At 33.6% G+C, this 27,545-nt stretch overlaps 1 protein-coding gene across 1 annotated transcript; it reads right to left on the bottom strand.

Annotated features, from left to right (window-relative positions):
- On the bottom strand, nt 1–22,298 carry LOC117344410 (bcl-2-like protein 2). Its single transcript, XM_033907154.1, has 2 exons — nt 21,529–22,298; nt 1–6,316 (listed from the first exon to the last, which is right to left on the bottom strand). Exons 1-2 carry the CDS (start codon nt 21,970–21,972, stop codon nt 6,173–6,175), a joined length of 588 nt encoding a protein of 195 aa, XP_033763045.1. The 5' UTR covers nt 21,973–22,298; the 3' UTR covers nt 1–6,172.
- Nucleotides 22,299–27,545: the final 5,247 nt, after the last annotated feature.

Below are 27,545 nucleotides of genomic sequence, written 5' to 3'. Positions count from 1 at the left end.
TTTTACAGAATTTAGTTCATTTATTCATATACAATATCATCGCGCAAAGTAACAAAAGAATGGTATATTCAACAACTGTATTTTGTAATGAATATTTAACTATTTGAGTTTTGATGACCAATATTTATCCCATACTATATATACATGTAAATATCAGGTATGTCTTTCTTCCAATTTAGATTTCACCATCCACATACACGTACTTCTATTTTAAAAAGAAAATATAACGGTTTCCAGTGTTCCTTTGCACTTAAATGATTTCATGAGATTAAGAATGAAAACACAACCCAGAATCATTACCTTATTAATATATGAAACACATCTCATTAAATATTCCATCTATTTCTATAAAATAAGAAATAATGTATACGCACAGCGTTTCTATCAAGTAAGTTTGTACAGAAACAGTTGTCATTTTCAAATGGTTCTGTTATTAGAAAACAGAATCGAGAAAAAACCGATACGTTAAAAAAAAAAAAAAAAAAACGAAGAAATTTTGCGATCGGTTTCATGAATTCCACAAATTATTTTTAGTAAAACCGCAAAAATTGGAATCACAAATAAAAACATTCTTTACAGTTTTAAGAAATATGTATCTGAAACAAGAGTCAGAAAAAATGATTATATCCTTGAAACTCAATATGCGAGACGTAGTATACAGACAATAAGACAGATTCAACAACAAGAGGCGGAGATAGCTCCTTATATAGATATAGCGAATCACAACAAAGCGAACGCATGAACTCAGGAGTCAATGACGGATAAACAATATAGCACCCTTAAAACACTATCAACTGACAATATACAATCCTAACACGAGTCAACAAATACAAGGATCAGTTTGGTTAAGGAGACCTTAAACAGGGATGTAGTACTAGTATTACACTGTACATCGTAGATACGGATGTAGTATTACATTATACACCGTAAATACGGATGTAGTATTACACCGTACACCGTAAATACGGATGTAGTATTACACTGTACACCGTAAATACGGATGTAGTATTACACTGTGCACCGTAAATACGGATGTAGTATTACACTGTGCACTGTAGATACGGATGTAGAATAAGTGTACAGAGTAGATACGGGTGAAGTATTACATTGTTGACCATGGACACGGATGTAGTATTACATTGTAGACCATGGACACGGATGTAGTATTACATTGTTGACCATGGACACGGATGTAGTATTACATTGTAGACCATGGACACGGATGCAGTATTACACTGTACACCGTAGATACGGATGTAATAATACACTGTACACCGTAGATACGGATGTAGTATTACATTGTACACCGTAGATACGGATGTAGTATTACACTGTGCACCGTAGATACGGATGTAGTATTACACTGTAGACCATGGACACGGATGTAGTATTACATTGTATATAGGTCAGAAGCTAAATCTTCCGTTTATCTAATCCGGTCAAAAAACATATTGAACGTAACGTATCTTCTAAAGAATATGTTCAGAACTATTCGATTTCATAAATTGGATTTTTGTATTAACATGATACCCAAAACAAATGAAAGCTTACTTTTCTCATCCACCACTTATAAAACTTAGACACTTGTGAAATAAAAATTTCATCAAGAACCAGATATACTAGCATTGTCAATAATTCCCCAAGTACCACGTATTTACTTTCATTACGAACAGTACTTGTGCGTAAATGAATTCGCTTGAGTTCACACTTTATTTCAAAGATTATTAAGTTTTCGAATAATTAAGCAAATTCAATAAAAGCACACAATATGTCTTGACGTGTGGGCAATCTACAATCTTAGTGTACAATAGACTTGTAGTGGCATCAGTACAATGTATCAATATGCCGTACACAATGTAAAATTTTATACTCCAACAATGGAATAATTGCACAAAAATAATATGTACTGAAATATATCAAGTTAACTTTTAGACTTAAATCATTGTGGAGAATGAATAGAAATACCAATTTCAACAGACATGTAGCTTTATGCAGACAACAATAATGTATTAATTCAGTTACATAAATTCAGAGAGGTGTATATTTCTAAAAGTCCATACGCAGCAAGAAGAATGAGTAAAAAATGAAATAACAATACCTTTATTATTGAAACTGACAATAAAATACATAATAGCCGCTTCGGGTTATCAATAGTTATCTAAAAGTCATATTTCATTTTCAGATTTGACAGAACTCGAAGAGGACAGTGGGAGGTCATGTGACCAACTAAAATGTACGTGTACACATATATATATGCAATCTCTCCTCTCAGTTATATTGAATGATTAGCAAAAGGTCTCATTTACCAAAACTGGTCCCATTTACAATACAAGTGATTATTTCAACCTTCATGGATGACTATCAATCGAATGATTAAGAGAAAATAAATAATTCAAATTATATACAAAAACTCGGATTTTCAAGTAACAATTTTGGATAAAGTAACCGACAATATGAAATATAATGACAATAATATTTAATGGCAAAGAAATCAAAAGAAAACTCAAAACATCTATACTCTATGAATCAGACGACTATGTTTCAATTTTACTAAATACAAGTTTCAGCAAAGCGAGTTCTGCTAAATTACAACAAAATTATTATCCAACTTGGTTTCCAATCGCCAGCAAACATTTCAGTGTTCTTTTCCTCCTTCTTTACCTTCTAAATCCAAACACTACAAAATAACGTATGATTTACGCCTATATAAATCTTAATCTATATATTATTTCAATAATGAAATTGACCCTAAAAAGGGTAATAGGTATTTTTCACGCCAAAACTCACATATTAATTAAACATATGTCAAGTTTTCAAAGCTGTGCCAAAAAAAGAAGCTTTAAATAGCATAATATATAAAGTTAGCCGCTATAGACAGCACTTAAAAACCATCAAGATATTAACTTGATCTTGCAAACTCGTCAGAAGAGAAAAGACTGAACGAACACTCCATTTATTTCATAAATGTTCCGAAAACAAAATTGGATTGTTGTTGCATACGTTCCGGAATTGAAACTGGTATCATGATAACTGTTAACTTTTAATATTTGACTTAATTCAATTCCTTACAATGAACGTGTTGATTTATTACAGGACAGATAGGATCATGAAATGAAATGGTTGCATGTGTGTGTCAGTCACAACAAATCTCATTGCTACGACTTCGTGAAGATCTTATATGGTGACGTCAAAGAATGAAGTTTCAGAAACATGTTTGTTTATCTTTATATCAGTGAAAACGTTAAACAATACCATAATGTAGCTGATTACCTTACAATAATCGTATCATTTAAATTTAGGAAAACCAAAATGCTGATTTTAATTAGACAAGCCTAAAGGTCGCTTCATAAATCTAAATAAAGATAAAGCTAATAAAACAATTCTATACTTAACTTTATAAATATTATTTCAGATTTTCATATTTTGCCTCACCAACACCGAATGGAACAAGTGTAAATAAACATGAGCTGTAGCTCAAGTATTTACAATGAGCGGTACTCAAAAGTACATTATTACCGTACAAAATTCCTTCGGAATATTTCCTTGCCCGAAATGATGTAATGAAGCCACTGCGCTGTGGGAAGTTTAAGTGATACATGCTTGCCAGATAGGACATACCAGATTCCTGCCAATTTTCTCCTCTTACATATACACGCAGGGCTCATTACCGATAGATCAGAGAGGGCACACGTGCTAGTATACTGAGTATTTCTAGATATCTATGTTACTGACTCATAATTAACGATGACACGTTATATGCATTTACCTCAATAATCCAAATATCACTTTCACGTCAATTTGTACACATGTATCGACAGCATAAATCACTTTGATGTATATCTGGAGCGTCATCATTAAGAGGAAAAGATTCTTAATGATGTTGTTCATAAATAATTTGAATTCTTTAAAACTGATGACAAAATGCAACTTCTCCCAAACATTTACCGCCGCTGTATATATGTACTAAACATATTTATCAATCAAGCTCTTCATTTCTGAAAATTAAATAATATCTAGATATACGCCATCATCAACAATGTATTCCGTCTGTTTGTAATGCAGCGTTATCTGCTCTTATGAGTATGCGCAGGAATCGATTGTTACGTCAGAATTTGTGAATAAATGACGTAATTTTCTCACGGAAACTAATGACGTAACAATCACTACCTTCTCACAAGAGCAGACAACTCTGAATCATGAAAAGACGATATCTCTGTAGATTAAATATGACCTAGGCCTGCTAACAAGAATTAGACTATATTCCTTCAACCACTGGTCCCTTCGTTATTAACGTTAACTCACAAAGAAAGCTCGCACATACATAATACACAACAAGCAGATCCCAGAGTAAGAACCAAAAAAAGGGTCACAGAAGAATCTAAGTACGTCGTACGTTTTATATAGTTGTACAGGTGTGCTTTTTACAATCCTTTGACAATAATTCGTCTTGATCAAACACGTTTAGAAGAAACGACACAACAATCAACGACTTTACTACTAAGTGTGTAAAAATCGTTAAAAATCATTTATCAGCACATTTTACATACATTTTGTACCCTAATTATTTGAAAAGATTTAATAATAAATAGAATATTTCAGTACAAAGTTACGCTTTATATAAATCTATATTTTGCCAGAAGTTGATGAACTTTGGAATTCACTATACCTAAACATAAATAGATCCACAGGTATATACGGCATCGCTGTAGTCATCCAAACTAAGGCTGCCTCATCGATTTTGTTTTAGATTTTGTTCTTGGTATTTCAAACGTTAACACGTTTATGTTGGAATATACTGAAAATTTATAACAGAACTTTAAATGCCTAGAGACCAAATTAATGGACACGTACACAAAAAGTTGCGGAAGTACACATAACTTCATTGATACATGTACATTTCAAAAAGCTAAGAAAGACAATGAAATTGTGAACACGATTCATTTGTTTAGTGGATTCCATAGTTAAAAATAACGTTAATGAAAGTGACAGTTACAATTGACTTCTATATATAACAATCTACAGGCTTAAACTGTTACATTCGAACAATTCAAGACATCATTTCCGCACACACTCGCACTCCCATGCACAAATACACACACTTGCACACGTTTTTGTGTCAACAAATTAAACAACCTCGGTATCAACTGTTTTGCAGCAGCTGATCAAAACACAAAACTGAAACACATATGCTGAAAGTAATGAAAACAATATATATGGGAGGTATTGAAAGTCAAACTAAAACAAGTAAACAAACTCATGCAAAATGACATTGAAAGGTGTGTACTAACATGAAATAACAGACAGATTTTAACTTTGGTCAAAAAGGCAACCTGAATTGAGAATATTTAGCCATTTATCCACAGATTTTTTACACAAATATTAGTTGTTTATCTATTGAAATATGATCTATAGATTACAACTACGTAAGATACAATCACCTTTTGAGAATGGCAACTGCCGCTTGAACCAATCGCGATGAAGAAACTCACAACAACGATCACTCTGTTCTGCAAAACCAAAAATAAATAAATATCTTTTTTTCATTTTATTCTTTCAATACTTTCATTATGTCATAATCTCTTGGGTAATGTTGAATATTGTTTTCATTGCTTTAACATGTTTTGGTACTTCGAAATAATAAAACATAGCTAGAGGTTCCTTGTATCTTCATCCATTCCGCGAAGCAGAAGACAGTGGAATTTTCTTTTCCTCGCAGACGTTCACATCGCTGAGGGTAGTCACCGATGCCGTTATATATAATCTGTATTTCAACATTCATATTTTACTTTTCCTAAATACATAAAACATTAAAAATAATCCATACATCCATTTTGATAGTAACATCAAAATTATTTGCTGCCAATAATTCAGTTCAAAGGTTAACATCCTTTATCAACCAATCAAATCATTCAACGGTAGACAAAACGGAAAGTTCAACCAATGGCATTCCGTGTAGCATTGTAACGCAGCCATCGGCACTTGATGTACGCGTCACATGAGCACTGACACTTATAACCATGACAACGTGTATCCATAAGAATTAGCTAATACCATTTACTGGTAAATAATTGTCACTTCATTTCACACGAAATTTTCCGTGCTGCTTTTTTCTTATACACATTATTTTCACTTTTAAATGTTGCTATGGAAACTGGTCCGGCCAGTTTGTTTCTCACGTCCTCTGTGTAAGAATTGCCCCGAGGGCCACAGCGCCGATTGCCCCCAGCATGCCATACTTAATGACACCAGATATGTTGTCCCATGGGCTTTCCCTTCGTCGTGCGTTTCCATTCTCATAGAATTCCACGAAACCATCCTGCAAATATCAACAAGTATATTTTAATTTTGTATACATATGTTGAAGTATACACAGCCTTAGCTTTTAAACATCTGACACAATTTTAGCAAATTAAAAACAAGATAGCATAAGTTGTTAACAGAACCGTAGTCATAACTCGAATTAAGGAAATTCCACCCGATCACAATAGGGTAGTGACGACATAGTTAAAGTGATGACTTCGGCATCAAATGGGTGAAGATGAATCACAGGGCCTAGTCGTATTTGTTAAAAATATTGTTTGATTGCAATAAATTGCAATACTTTTGATGCTGTTTATACAGTACATACGTATAGGAATATTTATCTTTTCTTATCAATAAGAGATGAGTGGGCGGCAGTAGATCCTTCTAAAGAGTGTTCATGATGGCAGCCAAGAGGGATGTGACGTATTACCCTATTATGTGGGTCACGTATATCTCTGATGCCCTAGATGTGGTTTCCTTCTGAATCTTTATCTATTACAAACACGCATTAACTTCTTCCGAAATTCATTCATTTACAGAGTTCTGAGGGATATCATAATTCTACACAACCGTATGTTGTGAGGATAGTTCTTCCCCAAACGTCCATTCATGACGATCATTAGCAACAAGCTTTAAGGTTATACGAGGAATCATATGTTAGATAAGTACAACTTCCTGAATAACACAACCTCAACTAGGTAAAGATAATGTATTGATATCTTTCAGAATAGACAAAGTAATATGGAAGCATTCCTTCCCATGTCAAGTTACCGAGAACATCTGATGGGCATGTCTCCAAGGACATACCAAAACATGTCTTGATGCACACGCTAAGATATGTCCTTTAAAAACACACGTTACTTCTGTTGGAAATGTTTACTGCCATAAAACCAATGTGAGCTGGGTATCATTGATATAGATATACCCCTACCCCCTCATATAGATATACCCCTACCCCCTCATATAGATATACCACTACTCCCATATAGATATACCCCTACCCCCTCATATAGATATACCCCTACCCCCTCATATAGATATACCACTACCCCCTCATATAGATATACCCCTACCCCCTCATATAGATATACCCCTACCCCCTCATATAGATATACCCCTACCCCCTCATGTAGATATACCCCTACCCCCTCATATAGATATACCACTACCCCCTCATATAGATATACCCCTACTCCCTCATATAGATATACCACTACCCCCTCATATAGATATACCACTACTCCCTCATATAGATATACCCCTACTCCCTCATATAGATATACCCCTACTCCCTCATATAGATATACCACTACCCCCTCATATAGATATACCCCTACTCCCTCATATAGATATACCACTACTCCCTCATATAGATATACCACTACTCCCTCATATAGATATACCCCTACTCCCTCATATAGATATACCACTACTCCCTCATATAGATATACCACTACTCCCTCATATAGATATACCCCTACTACCACATAGATATACCCCTACTACCATATAGATATACCCCTACCCCCTCATATAGATATACCCCTACTCCCATATAGACATATCACTTCCCCCTAATATAGAAATTACCCTACTTCCACATAGATATACCCCTACACTCTCTCATTGACAAGAGGTCAGCTGTGACCTTAATTAACTGAGCTGTGACCTTAATTAACTGAGCTGTGACCTTAATTAACTGTTGCCATATGATCACCAAAACTTCAATTTCGACTCAATCTGTCCAGGGGTAACGAGATATGTTGTACACCATCTTATATTTAGCCTGGACACACGTACAGACAAATTATCACTATATATACCCTCTTTACTAATTGTATGTGTAGAAGGGGTTACAAACACGACTAAATGAATGTAGTTGCTATGTATGGGCACGCCATTGTTTAGTGACTTGACGACAGAGATCCACAATTGCATCGTCACTTGGGGAGTGGAATGAAAGTATTGGCCATGAATAAGTTATAAAGGAAGCTGCCAAGGTCTACTAGATCTAGTTTGTACAGCTTGTGGTATATATAGTCGACACATGACCACCAACCTAGACACACTCGAGCTGTAGACAGACTATCCAGTCCCATGTTTTCGTAAAGAATTGCCCAGTTTAATCATCAAACGTCATTATCTCTCCCTAGTTTGAACTCTTCAGTAAGTCCCTAAACGATCCAAATTATAACTTACTATTTGTATTTCAATATCATTTAAACAAGGGTAGCCAAGATCTGTCTTCTTGTACAGTAAGCTTTCATTCTATTGACCAAATTTCAAAACTTTTAAACGTAATTTCATCCATTTTCTAGAAAGCAATACGAAACTATATCAAAAAATCAAATATACCTACAAGAAATATATAGAACTACACACATTAAAAATATTAACGCAGTATATTTATTAAGGCATGGTACAGAATAGGTCATGTTTGACGGAGTACTCTATTGCTCATATTTAACCAGCCGATCCTTCCCCATATATGTACTAATTATATAACCAATCATACACAAACAGCATACAAAAGTATGCACAATGTATTATGTATGCTTGGCAATTCAAATCATCAATGGAAAAACCACGTGGGTTTACTAAGCAATCCAAATATTTTGGCACGGTTCCCGACCATACTAAATGTACATATTCCAGACTTAATTCCTGTTTAAGCTCTGCCTACGTTTGAGTTAATGTCCCAATATCTTTCTTCAAATATACATTGGCCCATACCAGAACGGCGGTATGTTTTAGTTGACCCATGCAATTAGCATTATGTCTGTTCCATGGTTAATGGTTCTAACATAATACAGTGTATATATTAATTAATGGTTCTATCATACATACAATGTTAATTGATGGTTCTATCATACATACAATGTAAATTAATGGTTCTAACATACATACATTGCAAATTAATGATTCTATCATACATACAATTTTAATTAATGGTTTTATGATCATATATAAAATGAAAATAAATGGTTCTAACATACATACATTGCAAATTAATGATTCTATCACACATACAATGTTAATTGATGGTTCTATCATACATACAATGTAAATTAATGGTTCTATCATACATACAATGTAAATTAATGGTTCTATCATACATACAATGTAAATTAATGGTTTTATCATACATACGATGTACATTAATGGTTTTATGATAATATATACAATGAAAATAAATGGTTCTATCATAGATACATTGTAAATTGACGGTTCTATCATACATACGATGTTAATTAATGGTTTTATGATCATATATACAATGAAAATAAATGGTTCTAACATACATACATTGCAAATTAATGATTCTATCATACATACAATGTTAATTAATGGTTTTATGATCATATATACAATGAAAATAAATGGTTCTAACATACATACATTGCAAATTAATGATTCTATCATACATACAATGTTAATTGATGGTTCTATCATACATACAATGTAAATTAATGGTTCTATCATACATCAATGTAAATTAATGGTTTTATCATACATACGATGTAAATTAATGGTTTTATGATCATATATACAATGAAAATAAATGGTTCTATCATACATACATTATAAATCGATGGTTCTATCATACATACGATGTAAATTGATGGTTGTATCATACATACATTGTAAATTGATGGTTCTATCATACATACGATGCAAATTAATGATTCTATCATACATACAATGTTAATTGATGGTTCTATCATAGATACATTGTAAATTGATGGTTCTATCATACATACATCGTAAATTAATGGTTTTATCATACATACAGTAAATTAATGGTTTTATCATACATACATTGTAAATTAATGATTCTATCATACATACATTGTAAATTAATGGTTTTATCATATGCATACATACGATGTACATTAATGGTTTTATCATGATCATACATACAGTAAAATAATGGTTCTACTATCATATGCACGCATACAATGTAAAATAATGGTTCTATTGTATCATACAAACATGAAAACAAATGGTTCATTCATGTAAACACTGCTTATCTGTTAAAGTACATTTTGAATTAATGGATCTATTATACATTTATAGGTGCATCATATGAACAGTATAAATTAGTTGTCCTATCACACATAGACTTCAAATTCATAGTCCTCGATTAATTTATATATGTGAAATGTTAGCCGACATTTCTCTCTCTATATATTTACATCTGAAAGTTAATTAATATATCCGGGGGATCCATCGTTAACAGATATAACAATTGACAGTAAATACATAATAAACGAGGAAAGAAATATAATGTACACTCTATAAGCATACTTAATTTGTTCACTGTATATTTACATAAATACGGTAATATACTAATTAACTATAATGATCTACATAGAGCAATTTCAGTCATTCTTATGATCAACAGCTGCTGATAATGGTAATAACACACTGTACCTAATTTAGACAAATTATAGGCCAAATCAAAGTCTGTTTTGGTAACCAACTGTATTGTATATAGCTACAGTTTTAGACAAGTATATCACAAAGTCATAGATAGGATTCAAAGACACAAATTACACAACATTTTATACTACAAGTCAAATACTATGTGAAATAGTTGAGACAATAATAAATGCTGTATCTTCTCACATTTTTTTTCTGACAGCAACTTATATAATTAAAACAGATTATTTATTTTGCACGGTGCATAGCATCATAATTTGTGTAATACATATATTGTTTATCAAATGATAGAACATCAATTATCTCCCTTTAAATTTTGTGTAACATGACCCATTTAAGGGTATCTCATGGTGACCTGTGACCATGATAATGTAGTAGTGATCTTTTATTCCTTGTCTTTAATTAGGACATTACTACAAACTTGACAAAAGATACAGCAAATTTTAAAAGAGCTATATATATATATATATATATATGGCTATACATTTTTGGTTTAGAGTTCTCTCCCTTTTTAAAGAGTTTCAACTTTCATTTATGATACTTTGTATTTTCGATTATTTTACGTTTATGACACGGGTACTAAAAGGGATATCATCATCGATCAATGGATAGACCCAGAGTTTAATAAAGGGAACTTCTGATTTCCCAACAAAAAAGGTAGCTGCTTGGCATATTGTTGTTCATGTTGGATGTTTTCATTGTACATTTTTATGTATTTAGTTTCATATGTCTCTATATATACAAACATATTTCATAATGGCTTCGATGGTAATAATATACTTTAGCTCCGTTTTTTAATTTTCACTTCCTGGTTTGCCGGTGGCTCCTTTTAATAAACATTTCCTACAAGCTCTACCCCTGTATGTGTACATGTACAGCCATATATATCATAAACCGTAGAGAAAAACCAATTTCAATTATATCTGATGTGAACTGTAGAGTTTATAGCTTAAAGATAGTGATACAATTAAAAGATATCTGTTCACATGACACTAAACAAAACTCAAAATACCTCACGTGGGAAATTTTAGTCGAGATATTTAATCGATTTCATGTTCTGAGATACATATGGAGCTGCTCGTAAAACTGAAAATCTTATTACGAGGTTAACAATTTGGTATCATTACATTAATAACTTGTGACAGTAAAACCTACTTAAAAAACACAGTGATACTAATGGAAGTGTTTAATGGGGCATGGAAATTGATATGGAGATGGAATACAACCTTTGTTTACACAATTTGAATATATATGACATTTCATCCACATGACGATACAATACACACATATATATCTAGAGAGAGCTCGTCCATGATCGATATCTCAAACATCGCCTCACAGAGCTGAAAACAGCAATTGTTCAGAGTTTGTTCTTAACTATCCATCAACTATCCAATAAGGTCATGGCTACATTAATCATAGGGCATACTTATTTTTCATATTATTACTAAGATCCAGGAAATAAGGTGGTTTGAATTGATAGTCACGTATATGAATGAATGAATTTTATTAAATCCCTAGGCCTCTTAAGGTAGTTTTCAGTTATCAGGATGTCCGTTCACGATACACCATATTATATTCATATACAATGTACATTGATCCGAGCATTAAGGTTAGGCAATGGTGGTTTGTTTCTGCCAGCTTAACTAATACAGTGACTATAGGTAATTAATCAATAATGAAAAAGTGCACTGTCTACATATATGTATATAGTTTGTATACATAAATGTATATAGTTTGTCTACAGAAATGTATATAGTTTGTATACAGAAATGTATATAGTTTGTATACAGTCTGTAGGCTGTCTCTACACATGAAGGACAGTTCATGAACTTTGCATGCTTCCACATGCTCATCAGATATCATTATGCATTCATGATTAAATGAATGTCAAAATCAAGTAGCTATATATATATACAGCATTTAATGTAGATCCAGAAGATGTCTGATCTGGAGATTTTTAAAGCAGCAACATAACACATGTTTATGTACAAGTGTATATAAACAGTATATCTTTTGATATGGTACATTATCACAAAACCTTACATCAACAATTTTTGTGATGTATATAACATAGCAACACAAATGACAAAGGAAGACATCTTTATGACTCGTGCCCTGACCGGGCCTCGAACTCACGATCTACGGCACCCAATTGCCTAGCCAGAAATACCCGCAGCTTAGAACGTTTCAATATGGCATATACATATACTGTATACATATACAGGGGTTGCTTTATATATATATTAACAGTTCAAGTAAATTGTATCCTATAGACATACGATTGCAAGGTTTATATTACTTCTTTGACCAATATATATACATGTAGATGTACATCATGTTGTGCTATCCTTTTCATCTTTCCAGACTAATCCAATCCACAGGGCCCTGATCAGGACTCATTAGTTTTTTGTTTGACCATTTTCAGACCTTATATATCTGTAAGTGTGTTAACAACACTACTTATATTTTTATTATTGCCACCTCCGGTCCCTTTTCACAGGGATTTGACACTAACTCCCAACCTATAGTCTTACATATGTACTAATATGGATCTGGACTGCCCATTAGGAATTTGCTACAAGTCCCTGTGTCCTTGTAGACACTCTATAGGATAGGTCAATCCAAAGTCACCTAGACTCAAACCGATTCTCAGGGACCTGTGTTCTTATAAATTACTGGTGGGGGGGTTATTCTCCCTATATGTAAATCATTCCTTTCAGCCAGTAATATTATGATGATCCAATGATTAATATATAGGATATCTATACTAGATTCAGGAACCATCTGTTGTTTATATATATATAGAGTGAATACATCATGAGCAATACATGTCCTTGATAGCTATTTATAGGAGTATGTGCCTCAGGTATTTATAGAGTATATAGTATATTATCTACTTTCTGAAGCCAATTAATATCAGATCTGGTTGTTTATACATGTTCAGTACTAGTACTATAGGAGCTGTAAATATCTAAAATAGAACTCTGGTATCGACAGCTGGACATTCACAAACTGTATTCCAAAGAGGCCAATACATAAAGTTTGACTCAAATTATGTGGTGGGCTTATTTCAGGGCAATGAGATAGCATCTTTTTGCATATAATTATATCAACTGCAATACACATGGGTAGGCCTAGCCTATTGTAGGACAAATAAGGTAGGTATATAATAATGTAATTATGATAAATATACAATGCATGTGGTTATATATATATGTATGTACAATATAGTAGTATAAGTAAACACTAACAGCCACCACCTGTGGGGTTTTATCTGATATCTGTGTCAAGGTAAAATATAACCATCCCTGGAGGCTCTGGCTACTGAGTTTTAATAATGGGTATTTATTTCATAACACATTTGTTGACAATAGTATACATCATTGTTGACATACACAATAACGGTGATGCAGACCAAACATGGGCTTATTTCCTAACATGAGCTTATTTCCTGACATGAGCTTATTTCCTAACATGGGCTTATTTCCTAACATGGGCTTATCTCTCGACATGGGCTTATTTCCCAACATGGGCTCATTTCCCGACATGAGCTCATATCCCTACATGGGCTTATTTCCAGGTGTGTGGGCTTATTTCCCGACATGAGCTTCAATATGAGCTTATTTCCTGACATGAACTTATTTTCTAACATGTGCTCATTTCCCGACATGAGCTCATATCCCTACATGGGCTTATTTCCAGGTGTGGGCTTATTTCCTGACATGGGCTTATTTCTGGATGAAACTGTTGAGCAGTCATGTTTATTTTTACGTTAATGAAGTTGACATTCACACAAATGATATCTGTCAAAACTTCCTTTTCAAAACAGTGATGTAAATACAGTTGCTAGGAAAATAGTCTTTTTTTTAAAATCTGAACATTGACAATTCTATTATAAATGCCGACTTTATTTGATGATTGGAATTCCCAGATGTTGCTTCCTGCATGTTTCTTTAGCATTGCTCAAGTAAGCCCAGCTCCTACATTAGGTCTAGGCATCAATTAAAATAGGTAAATCGATAGTCTACATGAGGTTGATTCCACCTACACGGTGATCAATATACACAAACATGCCAGTCCCTGGGAAGTCTGCCATAGTTGTTTACCTGAACTGTCTGCCTACACCATCATGCCTGTGACATTGATTATGTCACCTTACAGGTTACCAATGACTGTAGGATTCCCATGAATCTAGCTATAAATATATGTATGTTTGTATAATGCTATATAGGTAGTATATATATATATCAATGCATGTAATTTTTCACAATGAGTTCAAATTCTAAAGCCAATATTGAATCTGAGACATCTATTTGTCAATATCATAGCTAATGTACGGTTTGCTTTATACATATATATGTGTGTCAGCTTGATGACAATGCTATATTATACCAGGACTCTTGATTGGAATTCATCCTTATAATAGCCTTTTGAAGCTTTTCAATGAAAACTGGCCCTATTCATTTTCAGGAATCCCATTCAATCTACATAAAGGAATCCCATTTAATCTGGAGGAGACTAAATTACAATACCCAGTGCAAATCTGGCTCCATTTTTGTTCAGACCTTAACATATCAAAGTATATTCAGTCTGATGTTTGTGTGAAGTTTTTTCACAAGTACATGTACATCTGTGCTCAACAAAACACATATATTATATATGTGTTTTGTTGAGCACAGATGTACTTGTGAAAAAACTTATATATAATATATAAAGAGCTGGGTAAATTTGTTAAATAAAACAAATTAGTTTCCAAATTAAATTTAGATGGAACTTGCTTTTAAGAAAAGACTGATTTTTATCATTTTTCAGATTTTTGCCTTGGACTCTGTCACTGGCAACAAGCAGAGATCAAAACTATTGAGAAAAATCTGCAGCTTTGTCAAATACATGTAGGTATATTCGATTGGAGTGGAGTGTGACCAACATGTACAGTAGATAAACACTTTTCTATTTATAGTAATTAAAAGTGCATGACCTTGAACTTCGACCGTCGAACCTTAAAAACAATCCCAAGCAACACTTGGCAATAAGGAAGCACTAGTGAGAGGTTTCAGTTCATTGATGGATCTAAGGCAGCTCAATGTAAGCCATTGTATCAAGATGCCCGACGACGGAGGTCAATATCCCTACCTATGCCTATAAAATATATACATTACTTATATATATATGTTGCCTTTTAATATAACTAACAGTTTTGGAATTTCTTTTTTTCCCCCTGTATATTATGGAATTGTGCATATGCTTATCTTATAAACCTTCAATCAATACACATCGGTGTATGTACATTGTATATACGATATAAGTATGATAGAGGTATGAAGTATTTCTGGTGAATTATGTAAGAGCTTTAGATCTAGATATTATATAACATTATCAACTGATATATCATTATCAAGCCAGACTTCATTGAGTAATATTAACACACAGCAACTGTAATACACAGGTATGTGTACCGTATATACCTGTAACTCCACAGGTATGTGTGTACCGTATATACCTGTAACTCCACAGGTATATGTGTACCGTATATACCTGTAACTCCATGAGCACAGGTATGTGTACTGTATATACCTGTAACTCCATGAGCACATGCACAGGTATGTGACAGGATATGGCCAAATACCTCATACAGAGTATACCCAAACATATAATATATACATCGTACACCTGCTTTAAACATACAAAATTCATATATAACTGAAATTTATTCGCATAAGCAAATTCTAAATCTATAACCGGTAACCATGAGAGACTTCAGGTATATACATAATCAGATAATTACTACAGCAGTTAAATATATATAGATATATAATTATATAACTACAATGTAATTAACTTGACTTCTATTGAATCACATGTCAATTTTGTAGTTTGTAAAATTGTGGATTTAAGTTATGAGTTAACTCAGTTTGGCATTTTAGCTATACTATCATATAACCCATGCTAATTAATATCTAACTCAGATGGCAATGTTATATATTATAATCCTGACTTAAACCCTAGGTTGGGAGCCCTTTTTATGGCCTCTGTGATTTGAACAAATTCAAATTAAAAATATACATATATACAATACACTCCTAAAAATTCTGTCTTTGGGGTCGAGTTGAGACCACCTAAAGGAAATCAGGCTCCTTCACGTGATAATTATAGTGATAATTCGTGGAATCCCAGGATAAATATACAGCTCTTGTGATTGGTCAAAGCAGTTGCAGGTGAGACCAGCATTTCATCTGTAACTGTCAAAGAATGGCAGTACATGTACATATACTAGATCTAGAGGAATTTGTACTTGAATACAACATGCATGACTGCTGACCAGGTCGTACAATACAAACACTGGTACCCCATTCAATGATAACAATGGAATGGAATTCAGGATAAAAAAACATGGACAAATGCCAGTCAATACATAACTACAAAATATACACTGTATATACATTTTAGTGTATAATATTGTTAACATATAAGTATTATTATATAGGGTAGATGTCAAATTCAACATAACGCACTTTTGTGAGAAAAAAAACCCAAAAAAACCTGTACTATATAATTTTCAATTTCTAAAATTTAAGTTACTTTCACAAGTGTTTTAAAATTTGTGATTAGAAAATTAATTACCAGAAACCGGAAATCGACATATAAAGAGGTTCTAAACAGGTTCCATCGATCTGTTACTTGCACAAATTTTTATCAACAATTTATTAACATTTTAATTTGTTAAAGTCAAGATTTAAATGGGAAATTAAGGAGAATGAAATTTTGTTCATCATAATTATACAATTAACATATACTGGTAATAAGTCCATGTCTAGATCTGGTAATAAGCAAACGTCTGGTAATAATTATAAGCCAACGTCTGGTAATAGGCCCATGTTTGGTAATATAATGAACCCAAGCTAAGTCTGGCAATAAGCCGTGTCTAGCAATAAACCCTAATCTGGCAATAAGCCCATGTCCTGATGACTAGCCCATGTCTGTAGTACAAACTCCATGTCTTTTAATTATCCACTCCCATCTCTGGTAATTAACAGATGTATGGTAATAAGCCCATGTGACATTGTCTGGTAATAAGCCTTGGTCTTGTAATAAGTCCATGTCTGGTAATAAGCCTTGGTCTTGTAATAAGTTCATGTCTGGTAATTTAATAAGCGATATATGCATATGTCTGGTAATAAGTCAACCAATGTCTATTGCAGTAATTTTCTTAAAAATGCTGTATCAATGTTATGCAATAAGCCCACGGCTCATGACTTTGAGTCATAGACAGAGTTTATGTGATAGGAACACTGACTTATTACAGGATATATACATATAGCAGTATTTGTTTACACTACTAATTAACATCTTCAAATTTGATTGGGCTTATTATGCAATATTGTGGAATTACACCATAAGTATGCCCCCTTCAATTCCTACTATATCATGAAAACATATGAGGTTGTTAAACTGTATAGCAATTTGTATTTCTTTCCAAAATTCATACCAGTATTACATGTAAAGTATATATATACATTCTAATTTACCTGGCTGAATATACATAATACTGTATTGTACCGTTATACATACTCTGACCACAGGTAGATGGAATGTTGTATAGTTTCCATTCATATCTCTGAATAAAAGTTGTTTGATTGATTTTTTCCTTTTCATTGATCATGATCAGTTGGATGTTTGCCAGCTATGTCCAACATACATTTTTAATCCCTCTAGCTCTTTCTTGCCTACTGAGGATGAGAGCATATTTTCTTAGTATATATAATTATACAATGTTATCAGAAAATAAATTAATATACAGCTATATATATTACATTTTGCATTGAAGGTACACGGCATATATATATCCAGTAAATTTGTCTGTCAGCTTATAATTACATTATATTTTGACCAAGTCTATTATGAGAGTCAATAAGAAATTGATTCAGCTTTTACCTGGCTGAAAAGCAATCATGATACTTTTATTCTTTTTGTCTCCTCTAAAATCGTCAGAAATTTACTAGACCAGATATTTTATCATGCTATATTAGGTTTAAACTAATAAAAAAAAACTTAAATGTATGTCATACCCTTTTAAGTATACATACTCTCATAACACACAGGATTTGAACCAGGGTCTCTGGCATATATGGCCCGCCTGGCGAAGAGACATCAGGAATTTGAAACTGATCAAGCAAGCGTGACCGAGACCTTGTTTATATTAACACTACTTATACACACAGCAGTATTACATGAACAGTGCATTGGCATTTCAAGGACTTTGAAAACAAAGATTATTTTTGGACATGAGTTAATATTCGAGTAGATAACAGTATGATTTTCTATACAAGTACAAAAAAACTGTAACAGGTAACAAGCTTTTCGTATCACAAATTGATCAAATACCTAACACAAAAACACCATTCTGTTCAGCAAAAAATTGAAGTAATTAACTATTATTTTATTTTTGGACACAATTTACAATATTTAAATTCCACACAAAGAAAACATAATGGATTCCATTGTTAAAAGATATTACACCAGATATATGTCTGGTATTTCACTTAAAGGACGTGTGGGCAGAAACTCGTAATACATCATTACCTTGGTCTAAAATTTGAATGTGGGTGTGAAAAAATGTGAAGCGAACCACTCGGAATATTAATTCATGAGCAGCTTAACTTAGAACAATACTTTAAAACCTTAAAATGCAAGAAATTCAAAATTTTGGATGGCAGTCAAAACAAGATTACTGCATGTATGTATACACTATATGTAGCTACCTAGCGTGTCCATATTAAGTTCATTATGTTATTACCGAGAATCGCGGGATTAAAGAAAAATTTAAAAGAAGGAATGTTCGTTCATGACCTATATTGTCACATGACAACAGAGGTATTCAAATAATTGAATAGATAGGTATATACGGTATGTAACATGTACAGCTTACATACAAGTAGTAGGTCATATCATACCAATACCACACACATACAGAGTCCAACCAACAACTGGCACTTTGTGACCTGTTCATGACTGTTGCAGACACATAGATCAATAACAGTAAAGACAATACCACTGACATACATAATTAATCAACGATATATCTTTTGAAAATCATTGGGGGAAGAATATGCTTTAGCTAGTCAACTGCTATTGTGAACTGTGGTTACATTTTGTGGTTGATCCAAATTCCAAGATGTTTTAAAAAAAAATCTGCTTCCTATCCTATCTATACCACATTAACCCCAGTATTCCATCAAGTATTGCTAAGCATAAGAGACACGACTGCTATAACTTTTATTATTTTTTGAAAAATCTTGTTTCGAATTTTGTACCTATCTGATGTCGCAAACTTTCTGTGATTTTGGGGAGCTAAAATGGGAAACAAAAAATGATTTTGCATGGCCTTTTTCATTATCTATGCTTTCTTACATACAGGTGTACGTATGTCTAATTTGAAGTCTTCAACAGAATTGTACTGAGAGGTACTGTACAATATTATAATTGATCAATAGCACTGTAATCATTAAATATAAATGACAACAATTCTATCAATAGATCTATAATTAGATTAATTTCATTATGATCTATTGTTTAAAATCTTATAGTCCTTAAATAAAAATAAATGTGAATCAATGATCAAGTAAGATCATTTTTTTAAATGACAAATTAAATAAATCCCCTGTAACTACTAATAAAACTGTCAGGTTTTTATTTTAATCTAGGGAAACATTATTATTATAATGTACAGTTATGATACTACTGATGATCATGAGTGATTGCAAATTGGGCAGTCACTTCAGCAATTAGGCCTAGTATAGCATCTGCTGGAATTTATAACATTGGACAACACATGTGACTTTTAGTCAGTTGATAGAACAGAATATATGTAGCATCATCATCCTGCATTAAAAATCATGATGATGCATAGCATCTACATGTATATTCGTCATTTTACAAGGAGCATTTATGTCATGTGACTACATGTGTTAAATGTCAGTTGTACAATCGAAAGAGAAAAATTCCAGTAAAACAATACTGACGTTGAGAGTACACATTAAATAAAATTTACTTAATTTTTGAAGCTGCAAATTATATAAGCACAGCCAAACATTTCATCGTAATGTAAATGTGAAAATTTAACTAAGAAAAATCAAACAATGTATCAGGAACGCAGCCTTTATCAAACAGTTGTATATATGGGTACACAATCATTACATCACTGATCAGAACAGTTGTCAGTATAACATTTAAAATGTTTGGTAGATCTAAATGGGAAGTTAAAATCTTATCACTGATGATTGATATTTTTGTTGGCCATGATGAAACTTGTTGAATCATTAGCATAATTTAAATTATCAATTATTTAATTTTCTCGTCCACAATAAAACATCACAGACTTCATTTTAACTGTTTACTTCAAAACCTATGAAAATGGACATTTGTATTAAAGCTGAAACAATTTGAATAATCTTGCAAACTTTGCAATTGTACCACATCCAATATTCAAAATGTGAACAGGATTTTGGGTGGGGAACTCGAGGATGTCTAGTAAAATATTGCATATGTTGATAGTCTTCCTTTAGGCTACATGTGTATAACTGTCTACATCCCTATGTCATGAGACATCAGTCAAAGTAGGTGGGAGAGAAATTGTTGACATTAAAGATCAGTCATGTGGAAAGTTTATATCCTCTGACGCCCTACACTTTATAAGCCATATATGATGGGGGATCAGGGCTTTGTTTACATGTAGTTTCTTTGTTGGAACCCCATTCAGTGTTTAGAAGTCTAAAAACTTACCCATCCTCCACTCGTAGTAACCCATTGGTCCAGATTATTTTCTACATATGTTGATACCCATTCCACGATAGAATCAACTAAATGTGGCATTCCTTTATTAACGCAGTCTACAGCTATTGCACCTCCGAATCCGAATAAAGCTACGATTCGACCCCAATTTACACCATCAATAAACAGCTCTTGAACCACCTGATGGAAGGTCGGATACGCTGTATTCGGCGTAATATGTAACTGGTTCACCATGTCGTCAAATTGAGTCCTAAACCGCTCTTCAAATTCATCACCAAGAGCTCGTAAAGTTCTGTGAACATTATTTGTTCGAGCTTCCAAAGGTGGACAGTTATCCCACGTATAACCATGTCGGCTCAGCCGGTAATTTATGAAATCGACCACCAGGTACCTATAACTCGTCGGGTTCATTTCAATATTGTTGTTTAAACTCATATCTCGGACATCGTAAGGCACAACAATATAATGACATAGTACTTCCCTGGTTGTTAGCCTAAAGCTTTCCACTTTTCCCGTGAAATACGCCGATCATTCTCCCTCTGACCTCCTCTTCCTCCTGCTGGTCGATTTCGTTAGCAGGCCGCTTGACACAAACACAATACGTCACAAGATCGATAGGGCTACTCAGTTGTAGATCATAATTCTTGGAATTGCATATTTTTTCAGCAATGAATAAAATATCTATATCAAAAACAGATAGGTGACCAATGTTTAGCTTATTTAAAATTGATGAAACTGTCATTTTCAATGGCCGTGTGAATATGAATGAATGAAATAACTCGAGGTCAAAGTTCATAGTTCATACTATCGTTAAAAGGTCAAAGAAATACTACGCATGGCCAGAGATATATGTATATTATGTATCTGGCATGGCAAAGAACGAGGAAATGGCCTGTTTTATGTTTTTAGATCTAATCCAAATATTTTCGTAGTATTTTGTACTTTATTTATACCGAAATTTGGATAAACTTTAACGAAAAGAATGCGAAATATGCTTTCAAAGTTTGATATGAAGATTAAAAAACACGTCCCTGATCGCCATATGACGTCTTGAAAGGTGTGAAATATTTAATCAGTAATTAGGCCTATTTGCGATTTATTTTATGTAAATATATCATTAAACTTTACTCAATACACTGCACAACAGAGTGTCTAAAATAGGAAATTTGATCTGTATCGACATAAACTGAGTATGGGATGCATTGATAACGGTATTAACACCACGACGAGGTTTAATTAACAACAGATAATAATAAGCGACATATCCCATTATAAGAGAGTATACATTTAATTCTGAAATTCAAAATAAACTTCATAGGCACAATAAATCATGTGGCATGAAGATATTGTTTGCATCTGTTAACAAGGGGAATGTCAAGTTTTGAGTATAGACACGCATCGTTATTTTCAATTTCAAATTAAATTTCTTTCTTTCTGCAGAAAGTTGTGACGAGTCCTATAACGTGACACTATGTTCGTATTAAGATATTCACTATTTTATTATTTTCTTTTTATTCAGTTTTTCAGCAAAACTATGTACATTATATATGATATAACTTGCCCCATTTTACTCATCTAAACCTGTCCACACTAGATCAATTACAATATAGATATATAAATACATTTTCTCAGAGGCACTATACATCACCTATATAATTATTGATTACTGTATTATAAATCACACACCTACCCTCACACGCACTGTGATGTTTGCTAATTTTCGTACTATACTCTTGTTTGTTTGTTTTTGTTTAACGTCCTATTAACAGCCAGTGTCATTTATAAGGACGTGCCAGGTTTTGGAGGTGGAGGAAAGCCGGAGTACCCGGAGAAAAACCACCGGCCTACTGTCAGTACCTGGCAACTGCCCCACGTAGGTTTCGAACTCGCAACCAAGAGGTGGAGGGCTAGTGTTAAAGTGTCGGGACACCTTAACCACTCGGCCACCGCGGCCTTCTCGTGCTATACATATGTCATTATTTTATTATCCGCCTTGTACATCACTCATAAAAAAGATACTTCATTTCCTACTTACTTGAATACATATCGATCAGGCGTTTGTAACCTTGGTTTGTGTTATTGATTTCTTTTTGATTACGCGGAATTATTATTTTGTTCCTGGTATTTGTTTTTTTGTTTTTGTTCTTTTATCATAATGTTTTTATCGTCGATTTGTTTGAGATGATATTTGTTTTTTAGTTTGTTTTTTAAGCCACTTTATAATCGGCCCTTTTTTTCTTTTTTTTATAAATATGCGGTTGTTATCTGTACTATTATCATAATGTCCACATGAGACGCCTATAGACAATAGTGCAGCGTCAGATAAACCATACATGTTCATTATTACTTGACCTGCTTTGATGATAGGAACTTTCCCCGACAAAAGAATTATTGCATAATACTATATAAATCTATCACCAGATCGAGGACATTCCCCACATACCCATGGGAGCGGCACGTTCATTCTGATATAATGTCGGACAGGGTGTGTGGGCGGGCAATAGGGGACCAGGGTACTGAATATACATCACAATTAAAAATAGATTTATTGATAAAGTTATCGGCCGATTTACTGATTAGATATACATAGAAAGCCAAAGCAGTGACGGAATGTTTGCTGTTCGATTGTCGAGTGACTGTATCGAAGTATTGAAAAAAACATTTTTATATTCAATAATTTGATTTATCGCTTTTTTTCTGTCTTTCATATTCAGAACTCGACTTCATCTAACACGAAGTTATTTTTCAAGTGCAATTTTATTACTTCTAATACTTTAATGAGCAGGGTTTAAATGCAATTAAAAAGACTTAAGATTTCAATGCTGAACACTGGGTTATAGCACAGGATTTGACATGTTTTCCAAGGACGATTGAATCCATGAAAACATCCTGATTTTTCAAAAAAAAATTATCATTAATTTTGCCATGTTTTACAAGCGATGATGCAATCTTCCTGCGACGTTGGAATAAATGTTTTATCATTTTCTTGTAAATTACATCATTAATCATTGTGTTTTCCAATATCTAGCCCACACATCTCTTATGTTCAACTGGAAACCACAACTGATCAATAATCGTTGTAATAAAATAAACACCATGATCAAAGAGAGACAACTCCCGTTATTTTCTACTCGGACTAAAGCAAGTCTAACTAACTGACTGTTACCTTTATGACGACATGAGATGAATGACGTCACAACCACAGGGTCAAAAGAGTGACAGCCCTCCACTCTATGGTAGGATGTATTGAACATTCTACAGATACATAACAAACAAACCAAAACAAAACATGGATATCTAGAATGTCGGTTGTATCAGACACTAAGGGAGATAAGACATTTTTCAGTTAATTTGTATACATGATGCATATATACTGATACCTACCCATCCGCCATGACTTCCAATCCAACTTTCTAACTGATTGTCAAGATATTGTGAAGTCCAGTCAATTAATGATGTCACAAGATCCGTCATCTGTTGTTGACAGAATTTTTTCGCTAGCGTACCACTAAAGGCGAATAGGGCTACAATCCTGCCCCAGTTCACACCGTCATGAAATAATTCCCCGACTGCAGTGTTGAATGTAGGATATGCAGTGTATTGACTCATATTAAGTTGACTGCCTAGATCTGAAAATTGAACTGCATATCTCTCCTCAAATTCGTCGCCCATCTTACGTATAGTCATATGTACCTCTGTTGGCTGACTTAAAAGAGGTGGACAGTTGGCCCATGTAATTCCTTGTTTTGTGAGTCGATAGTTGATATAATCCACGACGAGATAGCGAGACCCGGTAGGATCCATCTTCAATTTAGATTTCCAACTAATTTTCACGACTGCCATCATAAAGACTTGAAGTTATAACACAAATGAAACAGGTTTGTATCAAATGAATCATGTTTTTAACACTAACTAATGTTAAAGCTTAGTCGCGATCACAAAATAGTAAACAAGTTGTTTATCGGTGGTATAAACCGATCTAGAAACTGTTAGAAGTTTCCTTGAAAATCCTCGTATTCACCGGTGTGTATAGCCTATAGGTGTATGAATTATACGTACACATACATGTATGCTTTATCAGCAAGCCAGTCCTTTAATCTAAAAATAGATAGGGTAACACACGAGACCACTTACGTTGATAATATATGCCCAGTGTTAAACTGAACACAACACATAACGCCTTTTCAACTGATAGTGACTGTATAAAGGGGTGTTCGATACTGGGATGGTCGAGGTGGAAAGGTTGTCGGTTTAGAGAGGTTCCATGATAAACATAGGGGCGTGACACAGATTCACAGGCCAACGGTCCGTACATTTTTATAAACCGCTGCAACTGTTAAACCTCCCATCAGCAGACTTATCATAGTTCATTTAATGACGGTCTAAGGATGGGTGGGACACTGTGACTTGTCACGAATACTCAAACCACACCCCATTATGATTTTTTTTTTTTTTTTTGTAATAAATGATAAGGGTAAGCCTCTGTATGAGACAGACTACACAAATTGACTGTCGGTTGGGAGTTCGATTCTGTGTAAGGGGGCTGGGGATTTGTGTCATATGCTTTTGTGTTACATTCATCGATCACTTGAACATGTCGGTAATGAATGACCTGTGGCATTTCTCTCCAATATGACGTCCAAAAATCCAAAAAGACGTTTTGATAAGCGAGTGTTTACAAACTAATTAATTAAAAGTAGAGAAATCAGCAGATCTATAATGACCACAATCATATTTACTAGAATAGGGAAAGTCCAACATATTTTAAGGGAGAAAAAGGTGTTCCACATAATGTCGCCTCAAACGATCGTACAGAAGACATGGTTTATAATGCCATCTTCGTTAACCAAAGTGCATGGACGCCTTGTTTTAGACAGGGTTCATGAAAGAATGTTCAAATCATTTGTGTAAAATTTATAATATATATAATATATATATATATATATATATATATATATAAAGTATATAATATATTTGGCCCGTGTGTTATGAAGTTGTGCCAATTCCATGTGACTAATTACCAGTTTTGGTATGTAGAATTGGTGCCATTATAGATCGTAGAGGTAATTACAGATATAATGTACCCTTGTATGAACTATTTGTTAGCAGAGGTTGTTGACATGGAGGTTCATGTAGAAGGTCGGTGTAGAGAGTTTACGTAGGAGTGGTCGGCATACAGAGTTCGGACTATGAGTGGTCGGTATAGAGAGTAATGAGAGGTCGTTATAGAGAGTTACGTGTAGGACTGGTCGGTAAACAGAGATATATGTAGAAGTGGTCGGTATAGAGAGTAATGAGAGCTCGGTTAAGAGAGTTACGTGTAGGACTGGTCGGTATAAAGAGTTGTGTGTAATACTGGTCGGTATAAACAATTAGATTTGAGAGTGGTCGGTTTAGAAAGGTAAACGTATTAGGTATATAAAGCTGATCTATATAGGAAGGTAGACGTTGAAGAACTATTTCGCACTATAGACGCCGAAAAGATTTCAAGATATTTGATGTTAAAATAAGTTTATTTTACTGATTAGAATCAAAGATATTTATCTGGTCCGAACTTTTTAAATGCTGGTTTCTGTTCGAGATTCGCACGTGATACCACATTGCGCAACCGTGGTCTGTTTTAGGAATATTGAATGGCGTTAAGAAAACACGCACGTTTGATTTTGTTCCGTCTTGCGTGAATTATTAAAATTGGGAATAAAAGAAAGCTGATTCACCCAAAACATATACGTACAATACGTAGGCGAGCGAAAGTGTACACCCAACACGTTAGAGTCACTCTCAATTATAAAGAAATGTCGGTTAAGAACTAAATAACTTAGATGAAAAGTTTTAAATGTGAGAAAGTGAAGTGCCTATTACGTCTCGTGAACTTATTAGACCACGTGTAAAAAAAAAATATCATTATACATTATACATTATACGAACTGCATTAAAAGAAAGGACATTGGTCATATACATGTATATTTCTTTTATGTTACAGAACTTTTATGAAATTATAGTTTTAT

This window comes from Pecten maximus, chromosome 15, assembly GCF_902652985.1.
Source record: "Pecten maximus chromosome 15, xPecMax1.1, whole genome shotgun sequence".
Lineage (NCBI taxonomy): Eukaryota > Metazoa > Mollusca > Bivalvia > Pectinida > Pectinidae > Pecten > Pecten maximus.
This window is presented reverse-complemented; position numbering and strand designations above follow the sequence as displayed.

What these genes read in the sequence shown, in the direction of transcription:
- LOC117344410 (XM_033907154.1), bottom strand. Translation starts at nt 21,972, where the DNA reads ATGAGTTTAAACAACAATATTGAAATGAACCCGACGAGTTATAGGTAC. An exon ending in TTACTACGAGTGGAGGATGG is followed by an intron (nt 6,317 to 21,528) that starts GTAAGTTTTTAG and finishes TGATATTTGCAG; the next exon opens with GATGGTTTCGTGGAATTCTA.